This window comes from Apteryx rowi, unplaced genomic scaffold, assembly GCF_003343035.1.
Source record: "Apteryx rowi isolate R43461 unplaced genomic scaffold, aptRow1 scaffold_776, whole genome shotgun sequence".
Lineage (NCBI taxonomy): Eukaryota > Metazoa > Chordata > Aves > Apterygiformes > Apterygidae > Apteryx > Apteryx rowi.
Window position 1 is genome coordinate 38309 of NW_020451067.1, and position 19825 is coordinate 58133.

At 50.8% G+C, this 19825-nt stretch overlaps 2 protein-coding genes across 3 annotated transcripts in view; one reads left to right on the forward strand and one right to left on the reverse strand.

Moving 5' to 3' along the window:
* The window catches only part of SF3B3 (splicing factor 3b subunit 3), a 31260-nt gene extending 30488 nt beyond the window's left edge, over window positions 1-772 (reverse strand). Inside the window, exon 1 of one of the 2 annotated variants that reach the window (XM_026088585.1) lies at window positions 674-772. The gene's annotated coding sequence lies outside the window, so the exon portion shown is untranslated. Of the gene's footprint in view, window positions 1-186; window positions 296-673 lie in introns of those variants that run through there. The other variant, XM_026088586.1, reaches the window with a different exon arrangement.
* A 275-nt stretch (window positions 773-1047) lies between these two features.
* COG4 (component of oligomeric golgi complex 4) lies at window positions 1048-18740 on the forward strand. The gene is made up of 19 exons (XM_026088594.1): window positions 1048-1200; window positions 1913-1995; window positions 2746-2860; window positions 3635-3809; window positions 4505-4698; window positions 5168-5273; window positions 6727-6884; window positions 7439-7497; window positions 9403-9536; window positions 10357-10475; window positions 11430-11596; window positions 12318-12483; window positions 14034-14096; window positions 14593-14709; window positions 16323-16415; window positions 16727-16810; window positions 17082-17183; window positions 17579-17707; window positions 17992-18740. The coding sequence occupies exons 1-19, from the start codon at window positions 1048-1050 to the stop codon at window positions 18124-18126; spliced, it is 2352 nt and encodes a 783-aa protein (XP_025944379.1). The 3' UTR covers window positions 18127-18740.
* The last annotated feature ends 1085 nt before the right edge of the window (window positions 18741-19825 follow it).

Below are 19825 nucleotides of genomic sequence, written 5' to 3' on the forward strand. Positions count from 1 at the left end.
TATCAGCATACATAATTTTATGCATTTTCAGTGACATCAAAGGACTGTCACTCAACTACGTCCAGTTATTTTGTATTTAATAAAAGCAAGAAAGTAGCAAAGGACTCTCGTGAAGATAACAAGGCTGCTACGTGTCAGCTGAATCCCTAACGGCCCCGTAATTGCCCAGGACTTTCAGCTAATTACCGCTCACAACTTCTGCTTTCCAAGAACCAAGCAAAAGAAAGCCGGCGAATCTTTATAAAGGCGTCCCACGCCGTTACACCTCATTAATCCCACCGTTCCCGTTAACATGACTCCAGCGCGAGTGCCTCAGCCAGTTCCTCCCCCCGGGGCACAACGCGGGAGAGAGCCCCAGATCCGCACAAGCCGCCGCACTCGCTTCGCCGCGTTTTACAGGCCCCGAGACAGCGGGAACCAGCCCGCGGCCGCCCCGACCTTGCCGAGGCCCTGCCAGGGCCGGGGCCCAGCACCGGCCGCCCCCCGAGCGGGCTCCCCGCCGGCTCCGGTAACCGGCCGCGGCCCAAGCCCCGGCCTGGCCGCCCCTGGCAGGCCAGGCCCCGAGGAGCGCCCGGGCCTGCGGCCGCTGCCCCCGGAAATGGCGGCCCACCCCGCACCTCCCCGACTCCGGGGCCGCCGCTGGGCGGGCGCGGCGCGGCGGGGCCGCCCCTACCGTGCGGATGGCGGCGGATGCGGCTCCTGCCTAGGCGGGCGCCCCGCCGGCCCGCTCCGCCATCAGCCCCGCGCCTGCGCGCTGCCCTCCCGCGCCTCCTCGCCGGGGCCTTCTGCGAGGCCCGGCGCGCGCGCGCGGCCTGAGGGTAGCAGCTGCCCGCAGCGGCGCCTGAACGGCCGCGGGCCAATTGCAGTCGTTCCCCCTACCCGGAGCCTCCGAAAAACTCTCTCGGGAGTCTTTCACCAGGGACGCCGGAGGGTGATGAGCTTCCCGCTCTGCTAGGCTGAACCGGGCGGCCGCGGGCGTTCAGGCACCGTCTCGGACAGCCCCACCGGGCCCCACGGTGGCGGGGGCCGTGTCATCCGTATCCCAAGATGGCGGCGGCCGCCGCGCCGGGACCGAGGGCGCCGGGCGGGGATGGCGGCGGCTCGTCGTCCGCCTCCTCCTCCCTGTCCATGGAGCGGATTCAGTCGCTCACCGACCTGTCGGACCTGGAGGCCGCCTACGGCCGGCTGTGTGAGGAGGAGGTGTGTGGAGCCGCGCCCGACAGGCGGCGGTGCCCCGGTGGGGGGGCCGGGGAGGCGGCGGCGACCGGGCCCCGGGGCATCGGGGAAGCGCCGTGGCCTCCTGGCCAAGCACCGGCACTGTCCGCCCTCCCCGCTGCTTCCGTTATGCCGTAGGAATTTAGAAAGAATCGGGGCCAGCAGCAGAAAAACACCCTCGTTTCTGACCTCAGCCTTCCTTCTCCAGACCCGGGTTTCGGTTTGGTTATCGCTGCTCCAGCTCCCCTTGGCCCGCTGCTGTGTGACGGGGAGATCGGGCGTCTCGCTGTCGCAGCCCCCTTAGTTGTCCTGATCTTTCACAGGGATATTAAATACGGCCTTAGCTGCCCCCCCAGGCCTCATGGGGTGCGGTGTCGCCTCTGCGGAATTTGTATCCTGGAACTGTGAGCCGCTTGCTGGTTTGGGATCCTGGTGTGTTGACTGCCCAGCCTCTGGAGGCATTTGTGGGTTATCTTTGTTAAAAGTGGTGAAGTTTTTATAACTGACGTTTTGATATTACATGAATGTAAATACTGCAAGGTTAGAATGAGAACTTGGGAAGGATTTCATTGTCATCTGAGCTCTTGGAAGCGCTAAAACCTTGCAAGCTGCGTGTCTGTGGCTTGCTGCAGTCTGTAATAACTGTTGCTAGCCTAGAGAGGACTTGAAGTCACACAAGTCTTTATTTTTCTTTCAGAAAGTTGTGCAAGGAGAGCTGGATGCCCTCTTGGAACAGCAAAGCACAATAGAGAACAAGATGGTTGCACTTCATCGCATGGGGTTAGTGATCACTGTACCCTCCTCTTCTTTCTGCTGCTGTACACTGTTCAGCACCTCCCTGCTTGCTTCATGTATGTGAAAATTAATTCCGGTGAGGGAACTAAGTTCATTCTCAGAAGATGTCTGACATAAGAGAGTTTAAATAAACTATTCTTTTTTTGTGCATCAGCTTGTGATAGGGAAGAGTAGTTGGATCCTCACCCTGGACTCCCAGTCTTCAGCAGAACTAACAGAGTAAATGCTGCTCCCTTACAGTGACTGATCCCTCTTGGTGTAGGTTGAGCAGAAACACTTTTGAATATCTCACCCCAGATTTTGTGAGGTTTTAGAATCAACACTTTGATCAGATGTGTTGTGTCAAGCTGTTTGCAGGTGTGGGCAAGTATTGCTGCCTCTCTTTATGGTGAGTTTATGCTAGCAGCCTGGAAAGCCAGCATAAGTGGCCTCAAGTCTAGTAAAAGCTTGTAGCACAAGTTCACAGACTTCATCTTCCACTTCAGAAGTAGACAGTTCCTTAAACCCTCAGCAGCTCATTCGTACCCTTATTGATGTGATTAGTCTGTCTGTGCAGCCTCTTCCAAGGCAAACTGTTTCATTTTTGGTGCTTTGATCATGTAGGAGGGGCATGAAATGAGAGCAACCATTGCTGACAGGAGCAACTGGGTCTGGGGAAAGAAACATCCTGCTGTTCCAGACTATCCTGCTACTTAATATCTTCTTCTCATATGTTCAATTTGTGTATGTTTCCAGCCCTAATTTGCAGCTCATTGAGGGGGATGCCCAGCAGCTGGCAGGGATGATCACCTTCACCTGTAACCTGGCTGAGAATGTCAGCAGTAAAGTCCGTCAGCTTGACCTTGCCAAGGTATCTGGACCAAGGGGTGTTTGGGACTCATCGGCACCGAGCCATATTCTGCCTGTTGCACCTGCTCATGTCCTCACAGCACAACAGTCAAATAGAGGAATGTGCTCTTTTCCTGGGTGGGCAGAGAGGCTGGAAGCTGTTGAATTCTTTGTTTGGGCATTATCTAGTGTTGTTAGGCAATGGTGTCTTGCTGGGCTCCTGGATGCTGCAAGATACAAGAGTAAATAATGCGTGTGATTTTGTATTCAGCAGCTGGATCTCCAGTATTCCCTTCTCTCCTTGCAGCTCCTGGTGAAATATGATGAATAAGTTGAGATTAGTCTTCATTAGCCCTCTGTTATCCAGCTATTGCAGTACTGATGCACTGCGGAGATGGTCATAGTCATCTAAGACTAAGCAGGAATCCAAGCTGTCATATTCTTTGTACAGAGACAGGCTAAGAGACTTCAAGTCCCAGCACCCAGCAAACCTTCTGCTCAAATTGAAACAAAGCATGTGTGGTTGTGTCTGTAGTCTCTGCCTCTTTGTTAAACTGGAGTATAGCTTGTGAGTTCAAGCCAAGTTTTGATGGGAAAATACTGCTCTTCTTTCAGTCATCACTGTTATGACTTTAAGTAGTTCGGGGTTTCTGGTTACCTAGCTGTTTATCTTTTACAGAAGTATCACTTCGATCTGTTTCTTCCCTCTTTTTTTTTCCATGCTGTCTTCTCTTCATAATTCTATTCCTCTGGTCCAGCCGGCAGAAGGGAACCTTACTGTTTGCTTTTCTTGCAGAATCGACTCTATCAGGCCATTCAGAGAGCTGATGACATCCTGGACCTAAAGTTCTGCATGGACGGAGTTCAAACAGCCCTGCGAAATGAAGATTACGAACAAGCAGCAGCTCATATCCATCGCTATCTGTCTCTAGATAAGTCAGTCATTGAGCTCAGTCGACAGGGCAAGGAAGGTGGGTACTGTTCGTGAGGAGGAGCTGATAAGTCCCCTTTCCAGTAAGATAACTAGAAACTGCCTGATTTCCCATGGCAGGTTGCCTCAGCCTGATAGACCAAAGCAGAAGATCCAATACTAGCCAAAGATATTAGTATGTTATATAGTAATGTAGAGGTGAAAGCTTTGAAGTGTTATTAGGTTTGAATTATCATTAATTGATGGGACAGTTCCTGGCACAAGGCCTCAATAACTTATCAGATGCTGACTAGGTGAAGGACAAAACACGTAAGACAGAAGTGAGACAGAGAAGGCTCTGGGAGCTGTTGCAGTGTTACGGTGTGATACCAAGCAAAGCAGCTGGACATGAAGAAACGAGAAAGAAATTGCCTGACGCCTGAAAGAAATGTCTCTGGTTTGGAGCTAGGGTGTAATTTGCCAGGTTAGGTTGCATTGGAGTTTTATTGTCATGTCCTGTTGACGTGTTTACATTCTCCATGTGGGACTGTGACATTAGATGTGTGTACGTCACACAGTCCCAGCTCTCTTTGTTACGGCCTGTAGAATAATTCCTGCTGCCCTCCTGGCCTTTAGCCTCCTGATTGTCACCTCAGGACTGCACAGCTTTCATCTCTCTGTTGGGAAAATAAGTACTGGACACAGTACTAACGTTGTCCTGCCGTCTTTCCCTTTGTTCTCCCATCTTTTGACCAGGGGGTATAATTGATGCCAACCTGAAGCTCCTGCAGGAAGCAGAGCAGCGCCTGAAGACAATTGTCACAGAGAAATTTGACATGGCTATGAAGCAGGGAGACCTGCCCCAGGTGGAACGGTTCTTCAAGATATTTCCTCTGCTAGGCTTACATGAAGAGGGGCTAAGCAAGTTCTCGGAGTACCTCTGCAAGCAGGTAACGGATTCTGTGAAACATACTGTGACCTGACTGGTCTCTTAAGGGAAAGTGAAATCCAATCTCTGTCCATAGGTGTTGTGGAATGGCTCTGGCATGTTAATCTTTGAAACTAGTGCTGGCCTGTTCAGCTCGCTCTCTGCTTGTTGCACCTTGGGACGGGCTTTCTGGTGTCTGAATACAGACCCCACTGACCGGCTGTCTAGTTTGTCCTTCCCTGGTTTGCTCTCTGTGCTTGCTTATAGCTCATACAAGGGAGCAATGCTCCGGCTATGGCTGGAAAGAGAATAACAAGTTTCTGCCTTCCCTTGGTCCTTGAGCTTTGCATATGAGAGGAAGGAGCAAAGGATCCTTGTTTTCAGGAAGGAAAACAGCAATAGCTCTTGCAATGGGAGGGCTAGCAAAAGCACCGTATGGGAGGAAGAATATCTCTGAGTATTACCAGCTGACTGGTCCCATTGTCATTCAGGTGGCCAGCAAAGCAGAGGAGAACCTGCTGCTGGTGATGGGGACGGACATGAGTGACCGTCGAGCTGCTGTCATCTTTGCAGACACCCTGACGCTCCTCTTTGAAGGTAATCTTCTCCCTTACTTCTTTGCTGATGGATTGAAAATAATCTGTGATGAGGTTGTCTGTCAGCTTAAAAGCTTTTAGTTCAAGCTCCAGGGTAGTACAAAATGCCTCTTCCCCCTTTCAGCTATGAGAATGTCATGCTAGAGGGACAGAGACACAACCAGTGGACTTCTCCCAGCCAGGAGAGGGCATTAGAATAAGTTTTCCTTTGTTCAGCTTGTGCAGACACAAAGTGGACTTGCAAAGGAGCAGTTGTCCTCAGGAGGCAGGCTTTCTGCATGACATAAAGAGCTTTCTCGGCTGAAGGGACTGCACAAGTGTTTTCCTGGAAGCGTTGTAGAGTTCTCCTTAGATAACCTGCTGGATTTGAGGGGTTTCGTGAGACCTGGATCAGACACCTCTTGTTCTCTGCATCCTAAAAACAAATAGCTATTTCCTAAAGGATTCTTTAGACCTGCAGTTCTCCGGGCAAACAAATCCAATCCCTTAAGACTGAGCAGCTGTTATTGCCTCTTGGCCTGGCTCTCCAAGGAGGACCATGGCAGCTTGAAAGCAGACAGGGAAGGGAGAGAGCATATGAATGCTCTGTGGGAATGTCACTGAAGACAGTAATTGAGATCCTGTGGTGATTAACTGCCTTCTCTGTTATGTCTGCAGTAATTCCAGGCTGCAGCACTGCCAAGTCACTCTCCCAGCCTGGCACCCTTGCTACTACTGAAGGTCCTCAGAGCTGCTGGGGCTTTCTTGGCAGGAGTGCAGGGGCGGGGTGTTCCTACCTCTTGGAGTAGAGAGTCGGGGAGAAGAAAGCAATCTCAGAGAGATACTTCCCTGGGGATGAGTTTTCTCTCCAAGGAGACTCAGCCCTCCCTAATGCCTGCTCTGCTGGGCATCAGTGTAATGTGTAAGAGCAGAGCTTGCTCTGGGCTGAATTTCCTACCACTGCTGTTCTCTTGTAACCTGGCAGGTACTGAGGGCTGAGACTAGATTTGGATGATAGTTTTGTCCCCTGCCAGGTTTAGCTGGTGATTCCAAAGCGTGGCTTTCTCCTGTGAAGGCTTCATTTCTTCAGGACACCTTGTGTCTTTCTGGGTAATATAGCAGCTGACATACATCCCGTGGCAAGAGCTCCTTCTGAGAAAAAAGATGGCTTCTACCCCCGGAGATCTGCATTGTAGCCTTGAAATTAACTGGGGAGAGGACAGAGGGCATCATATGCGGAGATAAGGTGCCATGGAACAAGGGGTGGTGATGGTAGACCTCCAGTAGACCACTGGAGAGTGGCTGGACAGTCTGAACTGTTCCTCTGGGGAATGAATGATCCTGTGTTAAACACTGTCTGAGAACTCCTACAGCTCTGCTCTGGGTCCAGACTGGATGGGATCTCTCTCTTGAGGCTGTCTCTTGTGCCTGAGAACAGAAGAGATTCCCCAGCATGGCTGCCCCTCTCCCTGCAGGGATTGCTCGCATTGTGGAGACCCACCAACCCATCGTGGAGACTTATTATGGTCCAGGGAGGCTCTACACCCTCATCAAGCACCTGCAAGTGGAGTGCGACCGGCAGGTGGAGAAGGTGGTGGACAACTTCATCAAACAGAGGGACTATCACAGGCAGGTAAGAGGGGTGTGAGGCTGTCTGACACAGCCCGCTGCAGCCTCCATCCAGCTCTGTGGGTCTTCAACTGCCATAGAGGTGGCAAGTTTGGCTGTTGAGAGAAACCCTGCTTTACTCCATATCTGCACTGATGAGTGAAGGGGTCCAGCCTGCAGCTCTCTCTTCTGTTGCGGGGGAGGGTTCGTTGTGAGCATGATAATTAGACCCTGGGCACAGGGTTCTTTGCTCTGCAGGTCTGTAGGGCACTTTCAGCACACCTTCCGCACCGTCTTGTGCCTGCTCCTGCCCGTGAGATGCAAGACTGCTGTAATGTCTTATGCTCACACTCCTTGGTGCCTCTGCTGGAGTTCCCATCCTGTAGCCCTTCCTGGCAGGCTGAGTTTTGTCTTGGAGGAAGGGGTGAACTGATGCAGTTCCTTTCTCTGGTGGTGCTTCCCACAGAGCATTCCTATTGCCCTCCCTGAGCAAGCACCTCCTTAGGCTATAGCATGAGAAGAGGCTGTTAACTTCGCCAAGCAAAGATTTTGATGACTCTCCCATTTTTGTGATTGCAGTTCCAGCAGGTTCAGAACAGCATGATGAGAAGCTCTTCTGCAGAGAAGATTGAGCCAAGGTACAAACAAAACCCTTTTTGCTCTCTAACTTTCCACTCTTGATCTGTCATTAACACTACTTAGCATTTAGATAGTAGCTTTGTGGCTCCTAAAGCATAAAAAACAGTTGTTAGGTGCCCTTCACTGCCCTCGCATAAAGGCAGCTTCAGTGTCACTTTATTTTGCTTATTCATTACTTTTAAGTCTTGGCCCTGGTCATTGCTGGAGGATTGAGAATATCATGGCACACAAAGGACAGAGACTTTGTATGGCTCTCCCCACCTCCTGCTGATGGTCAGAGTATGGTCCTTGGAGCCCACGAAATGGAGCAATTCCCTGGGCAAAAAATCAGTGGCAAAATCAGGAGTAAATCTTTGGATCCTATTTATCTGTACTGCTGCTGTACAGATTCTGTAAAATCAAGTTCTTGCTAATGAGCTGAACTGCTTTCAGTCTCCCTCCTCCTCTTTTTGAGTATTTGTGAAGTCCTAAAGTAAGACCATCTGAAAATGCATCCAGCCCATCTGGCATTGCATGGCTTCTAAACATGCTTTGAAAGAAAGCTTATGTTCCTGAAGCAAGATCTGTCTGTGATCCTACAGGACCAGTTACTTCCGTGGTAATATAGACCACTTACTATTTGCTCTGAGTAATTGTGGATGCATCCCAGGCTTTCTGAGCTTTTGCTTTTTCATCCATAAAATAAAGATAAAGGTTCCTTACCCCGCTGGTTTGCTGTGAGGCTTTGAGCAGTATTTGTAATGTGCTTTTGTGCACACTGATGAAAAAACTGCTGATGACTTTTTTCTTTTCATTGTTAAATGCGAAGTCATCTCTGACTGGAACACTCTGTTCAGCATTGTCACGTGCTTTTTTGGTTTCACATTTCTTGAGCTGTTGAGCTCAAACAGATCCTTCATCATTTTCAGACAAACACGTGCATCTGGACACAAGAGCACATATATGGAGGTGACAGGGACCTGGAGTTTCTAACATTGGCCGTGTAAGGCTCATAGAATCATAGCAAAACTGAGGTAGGGAGGGAGTACTGAAGGTCTCTAGTCCAAATTCCTGCTCAAAACAGTGCTGATTTTGAAGTTAGATCAGGTTCTTCAGACTCTTGCAGTCCTTACTACTGTGATTTTAATATGGTTGCGCTTATATCCATGAATWAAAAAAAGAAGCTTCTCTGTAATGATTTTTAGAGAACATTTTGACAAGCTACGGGTTTTAGATACGTCTGTGATGTTTAGCTTTCATAGCAAATCCCTTGGATGGGGGCTGTCCTGGAGACCATGATTATAATATGGGAAAGTAATCTGCAGGTGGATTAGCATCTCTTATTCAGGAAGATCTCTCTGGGATTTGTTCACTGGAGGTTTTTGTCGACACTTCTGCAGTAGAAATCCCAAGCTGTGGTACTCAATGCTGGTAGCTTGCAGTCTGTTTCAAAGTGGTCAGGCAGGTGCGAGTCCTGTGCCCACGTGTGGCTGAGCACAGAGCAAGGAAATGCTGTTGCTGCCAAGCAAACTAAGTCTGGGAACCCTTCTCTAAAACAGATGGTGTTTGGCCCCTGTTTGCCACAGGGTGACTGACAAGATGAACTGCTGAGCTGATCCGTTCTGGCAGCGCTTATCTGCTACCCAGCATAACTTGTCTCCGTTTAACTTGGCTTATGGTGGAAAGCTGTCAAGGCTAGAAGCAAGTCTCAGCAGAAACAAACTCCCGACTATATTTGAAAGCAGAGTTGAGTCTACGGGCACGTACCAGTGATTTTGCTGAGCTTTGCCACTCAACGGCACAGATGGAGATGGGCAGTATTAATCTCATAGTGAGAGAACAGAGAACACGCTACTTTACCAAGTTAAATTAGTGCCCCTCCTGTTGTAGACTTGCTACCTTGATGCCTTCTGTGTCCTTTGCAGGGAACTTGACCCTATTTTAACAGAGGTAACCTTGATGAATGCCCGCAGTGAGCTCTACCTGAGGTTTATCAAGAGACGAATAATATCTGATTTCGAGGTGGGAGACTCTATGGCCTCAGAGGAGGTAAAGCAAGGTAACACCTTGAATACCAATGCTTTCAGGCTCTTTGCTCCTTGAAGGTGCCCAGAGAGGAGATGTTTCTGAGTCAGTGTCAGAGCTGAGTGGCACAGGTTCCACGAAGGCACTGTGGGAGCACTCTGCAGAAGAGGATTTGGCCTCCCCAAGTCCATTTTCAGCACTGGGCTTCCTGACAAAGTCCTGCCATAACCATCCTCTGCACTGGGGCTTTTCACACTCTGGCATATCGTAGTGGGGGAGGAAGCTGTTTTCAGTCATGACTTCACAGGCCACTACAGTTTTGTTGGGGAAAAATTCCTGTGACCACTACATCAGATGCCTGCATGAGAAAAGCAATGTTCAGGAAGCATATAACCATGGGGCAGGGCAGATAGAAGGGTAACCCTCTGCAAAGTTAATGTCATTGTACAGGAAGTATTCACTGTTCAATCTTCTAGTCCAACAGATCAAGTTGCTCCCCTCTAAAATGGGAACAAAACTAACCTTATAGGAATATGATGGCAGAGCATAATAAACAAGGTCCCCAAAGAGGGGGAAGGCCCTTTAGTAACTGCAGGCACAGCTGCTAAAGGTGGAGGCCACGGGGAAAACAGGCTGAGGGTTTTGGCACTCCAGGGAGCTCTGGAAATCACTTCTCCTGTCACCTGCAAAAGTCAGCTCGGCTCTTTCAGATCCACAGATAAGACCTGTGATTTATTCCAGGTTGGGCTTTGCAGGTGTGTGTCTGTTGGGCACTCGTTAGGCAACAAGGTGATGATGTGGAGTCGTTTTCTGGCAYGCAGTCCCTGCTGATTGTTCTCCTTTGTGTTCTGTAGAGCATCAAAAATACCTGGACAAGCTCCTCAACAACTGCCTGCTGAGCCGCACCATGCAAGAGCTCATTGGCTACTACATCACCATGGAGGAATACTTCATGAGGGAGACTGTCAACAAGGTAGGGCTCAGACTGCTGCTCGCAACAGCCTGGGCTCTCTGCCAGGGACTGAGGCCTCCGTGTCTGCTCCACAGTCCTCTGCTGAGCACCCTGAGGGAGGGAGATGGGTACGTTGCAGGTCTGCAGCAGTTTGGAAGGCCTGTTGTTTCCCTTGGCCTTGTAAAGCAAGCGGCCCTTTTTGAACCTTGCCTCCAGACATACCCTTGGGTATGGAAAGTGGCTAGTTCTGTGCCTGGGTAGGGCTGGCAGACAGACCCACCTCCCAGGTGCTCTGTCCTTGGCAGAACGTAACTTCTGACTCGAGTCACGTACCTCCATCAGCCTCACGCTGCTCTTTGCTTCCTGTGCTGGAGGGTTACACTGCTCCAGGAGCTGCAGAGCCAGAGCTATTTCAGGAGGGCATGAAGTAACTGCTCCAAATGTAGCTTGTGAGATGGGCTGACTCCTTGGGTTGAAGGTTCCGCTAGCAATGGGAAGTGCAGTTCCTCCAGCTGCCATCCTGTGGGGATAGTCGGTGCCATGCAATGCCCGCCCCAGTGGACTGTCCCCAGCCTGGCTCTTGTCATTAGGCAGCGTATTCCTGGGGTTGTTAGCTGGAGTCTGGGTGAGAAGGATGCAGCAAGACAAACCGTTGCCTGGAAGGAGAAGGAGCAACACTTCTGCAAGCCCATATTTTCCTAGCTGATGCTTGGTTATTGGCTTCAGAAGAGCAACTTCTACTGAGTGGAAGGACTTTTTGGACCAGTCATAGAGGTGGGAGGTTCTGGAGATATTCCCCAAGCCACCATGGGCTACTGAAAACTAGGATGAGTGGTGCCGGGCTGCATGTGGTTCAGTTTAGCTTAGGGTGACACAAGAAAGCTAGCAGTGTTTCACAGTTTGGTCTCACAGCACTGCTGTGAGAAGGCACCTTCACTTGTTGAGCTCTGAGTACTAAGACAGCTTTCCTTGAAGGCTGTTGCCATGGACAGCTACGAGAAAGGCCAGCTCACCTCCAGCATGGTGGATGACGTGTTTTATATAGTGAAGAAGTGCATTGGGCGCGCTCTGTCCAGCTCCAGCATAGACTGTCTCTGTGCCATGATCAACCACTCCACCACTGAGCTGGAGTCCGACTTCAGGTAATGAAAAGACACTGGATTCATTGTAACTTGTCTCTTCCTGATGTTCTGCAAACAGTGTTTGATATTAAATGGTCTTCCTTGTGTTCTCTGCCTTTGGAAGATGCCAGTAGGCAGCAGGCTCAGGTGCGGTGTGTCAGGCTGAAGCTAGGCACACCTTTGTCACAGCAGTGGTAGTCACCTGTAGGACAGACAGGCTTAAAAGAGAAACAGATATGAACCTTGAGACCTGAAGTCCCTATGAGAGTGAGCCACCATGCAGTGTTGGTGAGTGATACTTGGCTTGATGGTACACGGTCACTGCCAGTTGTTCTCTGGGTTGCCTGTGAGCTTGCCTAAGACTGCTGTTCTGTTGCGACTTGAATGGTTGCCCACTGTATCTTGGGGTGAGCCTGCAGAACTGGCCTGCTCCTGTTTTTCGTTGCAATGTGGGAGTGGGAAACTGTGACTGAACTCAGCAGACAACTGCAGTCAGGTTTTTGGAGGAAAGCTCAAAACCTGGGCTGTTTATTTGTATTCCATTTCAGCCTTGCCTCCTTTAGATGCTGGCAGGAGATATTTGCCAGCCTTCCTTTGCCCTTGTAAAATTCCACTTCCGTTGTCAGGTCACAGCTCAGCCAAAGTGTTGTCCTGTGTCACAGAGCAGGACTTTACTATGGCTGCCTCAGTCCTGGCTTGCTATGTTTGCTGTAAGCCCTGGTGTGTTCTGTTTGCCCCGTAGGGAGGTTCTGTACAACAAGCTGAAGCAGGGCTTTCCAGCCACCACCTTCCAGGACTTCCAGAGAGGGGTGACCAGTGCCGTGAGCATCATGCACAGCAGCCTGCAGCAGGGCAAGTTTGACACCAAAGGCATCGAAAGCACYGACGAGGCCAAGCAATCCTTTCTGGTGGGTTTGATAGCTGTCCTGGTGTACAATGAGCTGGGGTAGGGGGAAAAACAATGACTCTGGTGGGCAGGGGAAAAGGATACATGTGACTGCGTATTCAGAGAACCTGAAAAGCTCTTGAGGTGTGATGGGTGGCCTGACCTTGGATGTCTGGTCGATGCTGCTACTTCACCTCATGTTTGTAGGGCTTCCACACCAACCCTGTCCGAGTATGATCCTGTGGCTGCCTCTTAGGCTGTTGTGATAATGCTGCCCTCCAGGCTAGGGAAGAGTCTTTGCTCTTTTGAAATGGCCATCAACCTTTTTCTTCACAGGCTCTGCACAAAGGCTGTGGGAGTGTGTCTCATCCACATCTTCCCCTGGATGGGAAAGTTTCTCTGACCCAAGCTCAGAGCTCCTTCATCCTTGCTTATCAGATGAGAGAGCTACCATTAGAGCAGGGTTCTCTGCTCCACTGAGTGTGCAAGATCCTCCTGTTACTTTCTCCTAATAGCAGCGCTGCAGTTCACTGCATGCCTGAGCAGGCCTGAGCGTGGCTGAGAGTGTTACAGGCTCTGGGAGAGCATTCGAAGGGCTGTTGCTCTTGTCCTCTAGTGTGTCCTTTCTTCTGGTAGAACACTTGCGATGAAAGCATGCAGTGTAGAAAAGACCTCAGTGGGACAGCAGCTCTGTCCAGATCTGCTGTCTCCTTTCAACCAGCCCTGCTGCATATCGATGCTGCACAGACACATGGGCAGAGACCCTGAGAGCACTGGAGAGGGGCTGGCTCACACTGACTTGTCTCCCTCCTTGTAAGTTGCTGTGAGCAGCCAGTACTGAAGAGGCTCCTTGGGACTTTCACTGTGCCAGGAGAGAAGACACCAAAGGCACCAGCAAAGGGAGAGGGAGGGACTGAACACTCATTTCATTAAAGTCTTGGTTACAGGTCTCTGGATTTCTTGAAGCAAAGCACTTAAAATGTCAATTCTCCCACTGGATTTCTCATTCACCAGTCAGCTTGCTGCATTTCCCTGTCTGCACAAACCCAGTGTTATACTGACATTTAGTTTAGCTTCAGCAGGTAAAGAACAGCCTGTTCAGTGAAGAACAGATAGTCCTTCTGCCTAGATGAGAGTGCCTTCCTGCTGCCTGTGCTTCTCTGGACATGCTGTGTATAATCCATCATCTCCAGCTGCTCCCGGTGTGTTTTCTTCATGACACTGTCACAGAAATGAGCAAAGAAGTTGGGGGTACATCCTCTCTTCCATCAGTCACCCAAGACTGGGGCTTGGCTGCAGCATCATAGGCAGAATGATGAGGAAGAGACGCGAACTGAACTAATTCAGACTTTGCAGCAGCTACAGGTTCAGCACACACATGGTCAGTTACTGTGGCTCAGCTTGACGTAACTCTGTGAATCTGCAGTGATTTGATCACATGGGAGCACCTCTGTCCCCTTAAACATTTGCATTTCAGTCTGTAGAGTGAGCAAGGCATAGAGTAAATGTGCAGACTTATGGCTGAGATGTGGAGAAATTCCAGTGACTTCTACTTTTCCCCCCTCCCCCCAGGTGACCTTAAACAATGTTGAAGTCTGCAGTGAAAACATCATGACCCTAAAGAAGACTTTGGAGGTGAGGTCTGGATTCTTTCCTGTTTTTTTCCATAACCATAACTAATATCCTCCCTGAGTGGGAGGATAAACCTTCTGGACTTCCCTCTGCCCAAATTCCTGAGGTTTTTGACCTCCTGCCTTAGGAAAGCAGTTTTGAGCTGGCAGAGCAAGCTCTGACTAATATTTAGTAGTATAACTTGGGCTAGCTAGAAGTACCAGTTCTTCCAGATTGACCAACCTGGCACAGACTAGGAGTCAATTGATTAAAATGTGCATCACTGAGAGCTTGTGGTTCTCTGGTGCTGGGCTGCGCTGCATGGCCCTTGGCTTTCTTTCCTGCTCTCCTCTCTCCAGCTGGAGCCAGCAGCTTCTGCCTTCACGGGGGGGAGGGGGGAGAATTCAGTGGTTCTCCACACCTGCAAGCATGCTGGCAGGCAGCCAGAGCTCAGCGATGCAAAGGGATAGAAGCAACCCAGGTTATTAATGGAACTTGCTCACGGATCTCTTCCCTGCAGAGTGACTGCACCAAACTGCTTAGCCAAGGTTTTGGGGGTGAACAAGCACAGGCCAAGATTGACAGCTGCCTCTCTGACATGGCCGCAGTCTCCAACAAATTCCGTGACCTCCTGCAGGTGAGTGTCTTGCTGTTACTGTCAGCCTCCAACACATGGTGGCGGGAATCATTTCAGCCCAAGGCCTTGGCCGTGTCTAAAGTCCAGGAGTGCTGGATAGGGGGACAGAAGGAAGCAAATCAGTCTGCCTTGGGGCCTGTGAACAGATCCAGCCCTTTGCACAGCCACACCAGCTGGGGGGTGCATAGAAGCTCTGGAAGCAGCTGCAGAGCCAGAAGGAATGTTGTTCCTTTTGTCTTCRCTCAGCTCAGAGCAGTAGCTGTTTCAGTATTTCAAGGACAAGAACTATTAATAGCATTCCCATCTACTCCGTTCTCCCTCGTGGCCTGGCATGTTGTCGAGATGTCCAGAGCCTTGCTAGGTAACGCTGTAGAAGGGATGGTGGTAGAGAAGCAGCTGCTCTTCTCTCAGGTTCCACCTCCTTTCCCCAAGTGGAAATACTCCCCCAGTTGGGACAGAAGGCTCTTTGGCTAAAGCCACTCTCTCATGTGGCATGCTGGGACCTTTTCCTCTAGACTTTCACAGTAGCCTCCAACAGGGAGGGGAGCAGGAAGGCCTAATACTCCTGTGGAAAGAAGCTAAGCAAAAGAGACCACTTTGAACCAGGTTTGCCATCATCTTTGTACTTCACAGAGGAGCAAGGCCATTTTTTTTATTTGGCTTTCCAGTTCACTGCAATCAGATGTCTTCAGACCGGTACTGCAAGTGAACCCTCTTGAGGCTCATGGTCAATACTGAAACCAAAYAGCTCATGAATAAGCAGTAAAATTCTCCAGTCTAGTGCTGGCACAGTATTAAAACTGGCTGCAAAGTAATCAAGATGCTAGGCAACCAGTTCCTGCACTGCCTGAGTCACACACACATTGCATTTGCCTTGGAAAAGGGCAATTGCCAGCAGGCCCTGCTCAGAAATGCCAATTTTAGTTAAAAACTTTCATGAAATGCCAGGCAGTGTTGGTACCTGAATGGTTTCATGCTGGGTGAGCTTTCTTGACATCTTGCTGAGCCAAATGGGGGTGGTTGGCAGGAGAGGTTTTTAGAGAGCTCTATAGCATTGGAGCAGATAGAACAGCCTTTGCTGGCAACCTGCTGCTTGGGGGAGATGGCGTGTGCTAGGGTTATGATTAATTCAGGGAACTAACTGTGGTTACAGCTTTTATCCCTTCTTTTTGCTTCTCCTACCAAGCTAAGCTGCACTGGAGGAGAGAGGCATGAGTTGAGTCCGAGCACAGTGTCCTAGTGACTGGCACCAAATGGAAATGCTGGTGTTTGCATCCTTTCCTACCTCGGTGGGATGTGCACTAAACACCTCTCTCCTGCCAGGAAACCCCCTGCAGCTGTGCAGGAAGCATGAGACCTTCAGACAGGCTGCAAGTCAACACAAAGGCAGCTTCTGGGCCTATCTTTCCACCTTCTGTGGTAGTAATGTCCCTGGAGCCATCCAGCATCAGAAGAATGTAGGTTCAGTTTCCTGTGCAAGTCTGTGGGTCGGTTTCCCCAGCTTGCGATGAGGATGTGAGGCAGCATCAGGCCAGCCTGGCTGGCTTGGTTGTGTTATTGGACATTAAGCGTGCTCAGTTGCTCTCATGTCCTCTTCCTGTCCCCACCCCCAGGAAGGTCTCAACGAGCTGAACAGCACAGCCATCAAACCCCAGGTGAAGCCCTGGATCAACCTATTCCTCTCCGTCTCCCATAACATCGAGGAGGTAAGGCTCAGCGTTCTCTGCTTCCAGCCGTACTCCTGCACTGCCCATCCTTGGCACAGCAGTGCAATCAGAGCAACCACTCTCTCATTCCCACTCACTTCTCTGCTGTTTCCTCAGCACAGAGGAGGTGAACTCCCAGAACTTGCTCAGCGTCCCAGTGTGGCAAAAGGGGCATGGGTCTTGAGAGGAGCTTAAGAAAATGGAAGGGGGGCAGTGCTGCCCTAGGAGACACCACCTTCCCTTTCCTCAGGGCCAATTGCTGCTGTTCACAATAGGCCAAATAAACAACTCTTTTTGTATTTCGATGTTAGGAAGAGTTCAGCGACTATGAAGCTAATGATCCTTGGGTCCAGCAGTTCATCGTCAACCTGGAACAGCAGATGACAGAGTTCAAGGTGAGGGGAAGCAGACACAGCAACTTGCCGGGCTTCAGCCAGATCTCCACGCAGCATCTCCCAACTCTTCCCCCTGCTCAGGGGAATGATGGACAGTGATGTCCTCTGATTCCTCACAGGCCTTCTGGAGACTGATGGCTTTGGCCAGTGCTGTTCCCTCACTGAGCGTGGAAGTGATGGGGCTTTATTTGAAAGCTCTTATAGGCATGGGTTTTGGGGCCCTCTGCTCAGTTTTTAGACTGACAAGAGTGACGCAGGTTTCTGCTTCCAGGCTGGACTGTCTCCAGTGATTTATGATACCCTCACTGGTCTTATGACCAGTCTCATAGCCATCGAATTGGAGAAAGTGCTTCTCAAATCCACCTTCAGCAGGGTAAGCAAAACACCATCCTCTCCCCTGTAGTCTGGCTGGTTTGCAACTTTCCACCATGAAACCCTCCATTACCTTCCAAAGGATGGGGCAGGGCGGGGCAGATACTACCCTCAGAAAAGCCCTACCACAGCTGGTAGCCAGCTCGAGGAGGCCTTGTATTAGTGTACAGAGGAAGAAGATATGTTTAATGATGGGGCTGGGAAGAGCTTGCATCAAGAGGAGAGGCTAACTCTTAAGGTGGGTGCAAAGATGAGCCGCTATCATCTGCAACAGCAGGAGGTCTTAAGCAGGAGGTTCAGAGACACCTCCCCCACTGTAATATCTGTTTCTGTGCATGGTTAGGCACAACCCTAGGCCTGCTTGGAGAATTAACACAGCTTCCTTGGTCCCCGCAGCTTGGCGGTCTGCAGTTTGACAAGGAGCTGAGATCTCTCATAGCCTATCTCACCACAGTCACTACTTGGACTATCCGTGACAAGTTTGCCCGCCTTTCCCAAATGGCCACTATCCTCAATCTGGAAAGGGTGAGCTGCACTTTGTCTGCTTTTATTAGGGGGACTGCAGGAGCCGCAGCCAGACTGCACATGGATTTACCGGGCTTGTCCAAATTTTGTCTTGCATACTGTGGGAGGGCGGCTAGGGAATTTGCTGATGGTTGTTTATTTGCAGGAGTTAGTGGCAGGAAATACTGCCCAGCCATCATCCTCCCACTGTTCCCTGGCACATCCACAACCTTAGGCAGGGGTTGAACTCATGTGTGAAGGTGGCTTCGGCCGAGTTGTTTCCTGCAGCTCTTCTCTTTCTTCAGGTGACGGAGATCTTGGATTACTGGGGCCCAAACTCAGGCCCACTCACATGGCGCCTTACTCCCGCGGAGGTCCGGCAGGTGCTGGCTCTCCGAATTGACTTCCGAAGYGAGGACATCAAGCGGCTGCGCCTGTAGTTGGCTTGTGATTTCGTCAGCGTATGAGCACCACCCTGGACGTAACAGCACGAACACTGCAACCATGGAGCCTGTCCACATCCTGCCCTGGGGCTAGCTGGCTGGAATATGGTGCCGTTGCCTGGTGATGTCTGCCATCCTGCTCATATTTCTCAGAGCAAAGGGCTTTTCTTGGTCTGGGAAGAAGTTCTGGGCCCATAAAAGGTTCAAGGCTCTAAGGCAGCAGAGAAATCTCTCATGTTGAGAGTAGTCTCACACTAAGTCTGAAAACATGTGCTAGTCTGAGGGACAAGCTGGTGCTAGCTTGTGACTTCCTTTTATTCTACTTTCCTTTGGGTGACCACAGAGGGTCGAGGAAGTTTTGGAGCTGCTGTGGTACGGTTCAAAGATGGGTCTGCCCACACCCCCTGCATCTTGTGCTGCCCTGACGCTTTCATGGGGAGGCTGCACAAGTGCCACTAGTTTCTGGGTTGGTTAGCTACTGCAGTCTTACAAATCCCAAGTTGTGYCTCTCTCTCTCTCTCTCTCTCTCTCGTGGTGGGGACTGTTCTGTAGGAGAGGCAGACTGCTGAGAGAAAAGAATGATTTGCTTAGGGTTGGGGAGGTACAGTGCTGGGGGGGGGGGCAGGACATTAGAAAGCCTCTGTAAGAAGCTGGATTGTGTCCCTCCTGGCTACCCCATAAATAAATCTTGCCCGGTTGAGCAGTGACCTTGGGTGATATGTGTGTATGTGTGCCTGGAGGAAGCTCGAGAGAAGACAGACAAGCCCATCACCATCTCTTCTCTTCTTCTATCCTGCGTCATGGCATCAGGAGGATCTTCCCTGCCTGCCAGCTGGCATTAGCACAGCATGATTACAAGCACCCTTGAGATAGTACCAGGTACTAGCACTGCCAGTCCTCTGTTCCACTACCTCTGGTGGAAGCACTCCCAGGCCATCGCCCATCAGCAGGGGTTGTAGAGGGAGATGATGGGCACCCACCTGTGATCGCTGCTTTACCCCCTGCTGGGTAATGCTCCAGCATTCCCAGGCCCTTGCTGTCCTGTGGGGAAGGAGGGGTGGTAGACAGAGCACTGCTAAGGACAGACAGAAGTAAACAGATGCAATCTTTTATTCAAAGAGACAGCAGCAGGGATCAGTAACGCGCTGCAGAAATAATCTCTTGGTACCTTCTCTTAGAGGGGAAAAAGCGTGAGGGGACTTGATTCCACATCCAGGGTGGACCTTGGTGCACCTTAACAGGCAGTGCAGGTCACTGCTGCTGAAGAAGAGGAAGGCCCAGCAGTAACGATAACCTTGCCCCTGCTATAGGGAATGTTATCAATGCTCTCCCCCCCCCCCCCCCCCTTTGGAGAACCATAAAAGCCTGGGTCAAAGCCCAAGATCAGCCTGGAGGCCAGCTATGTTCCTAGCAGCCAGTCTGTCCAGCAAGTCTGTCCTTGGGGGAAGGTTTGCCTGCCCAGCTCATCACAGTTCCTCTGGCCTCAGTGTCTGTTGGGGCAGGTATCAGCACAAGAAGGTCACGTCAAAGCCTAAGGCACTCGCTGGAGCCAGCTGAAGGAGCAGGCTCTAAAGCAGCATGTGACTGCCGCTGGGGAGAGCAGCCGTGGCAGCACCCTGCGATGAGGGCTGGCAGCTCTGGCCAATTTGTACTTGAGGTCCAGCCGCTGCTCCCAAGAGGGGTACCCAGGCTCTGC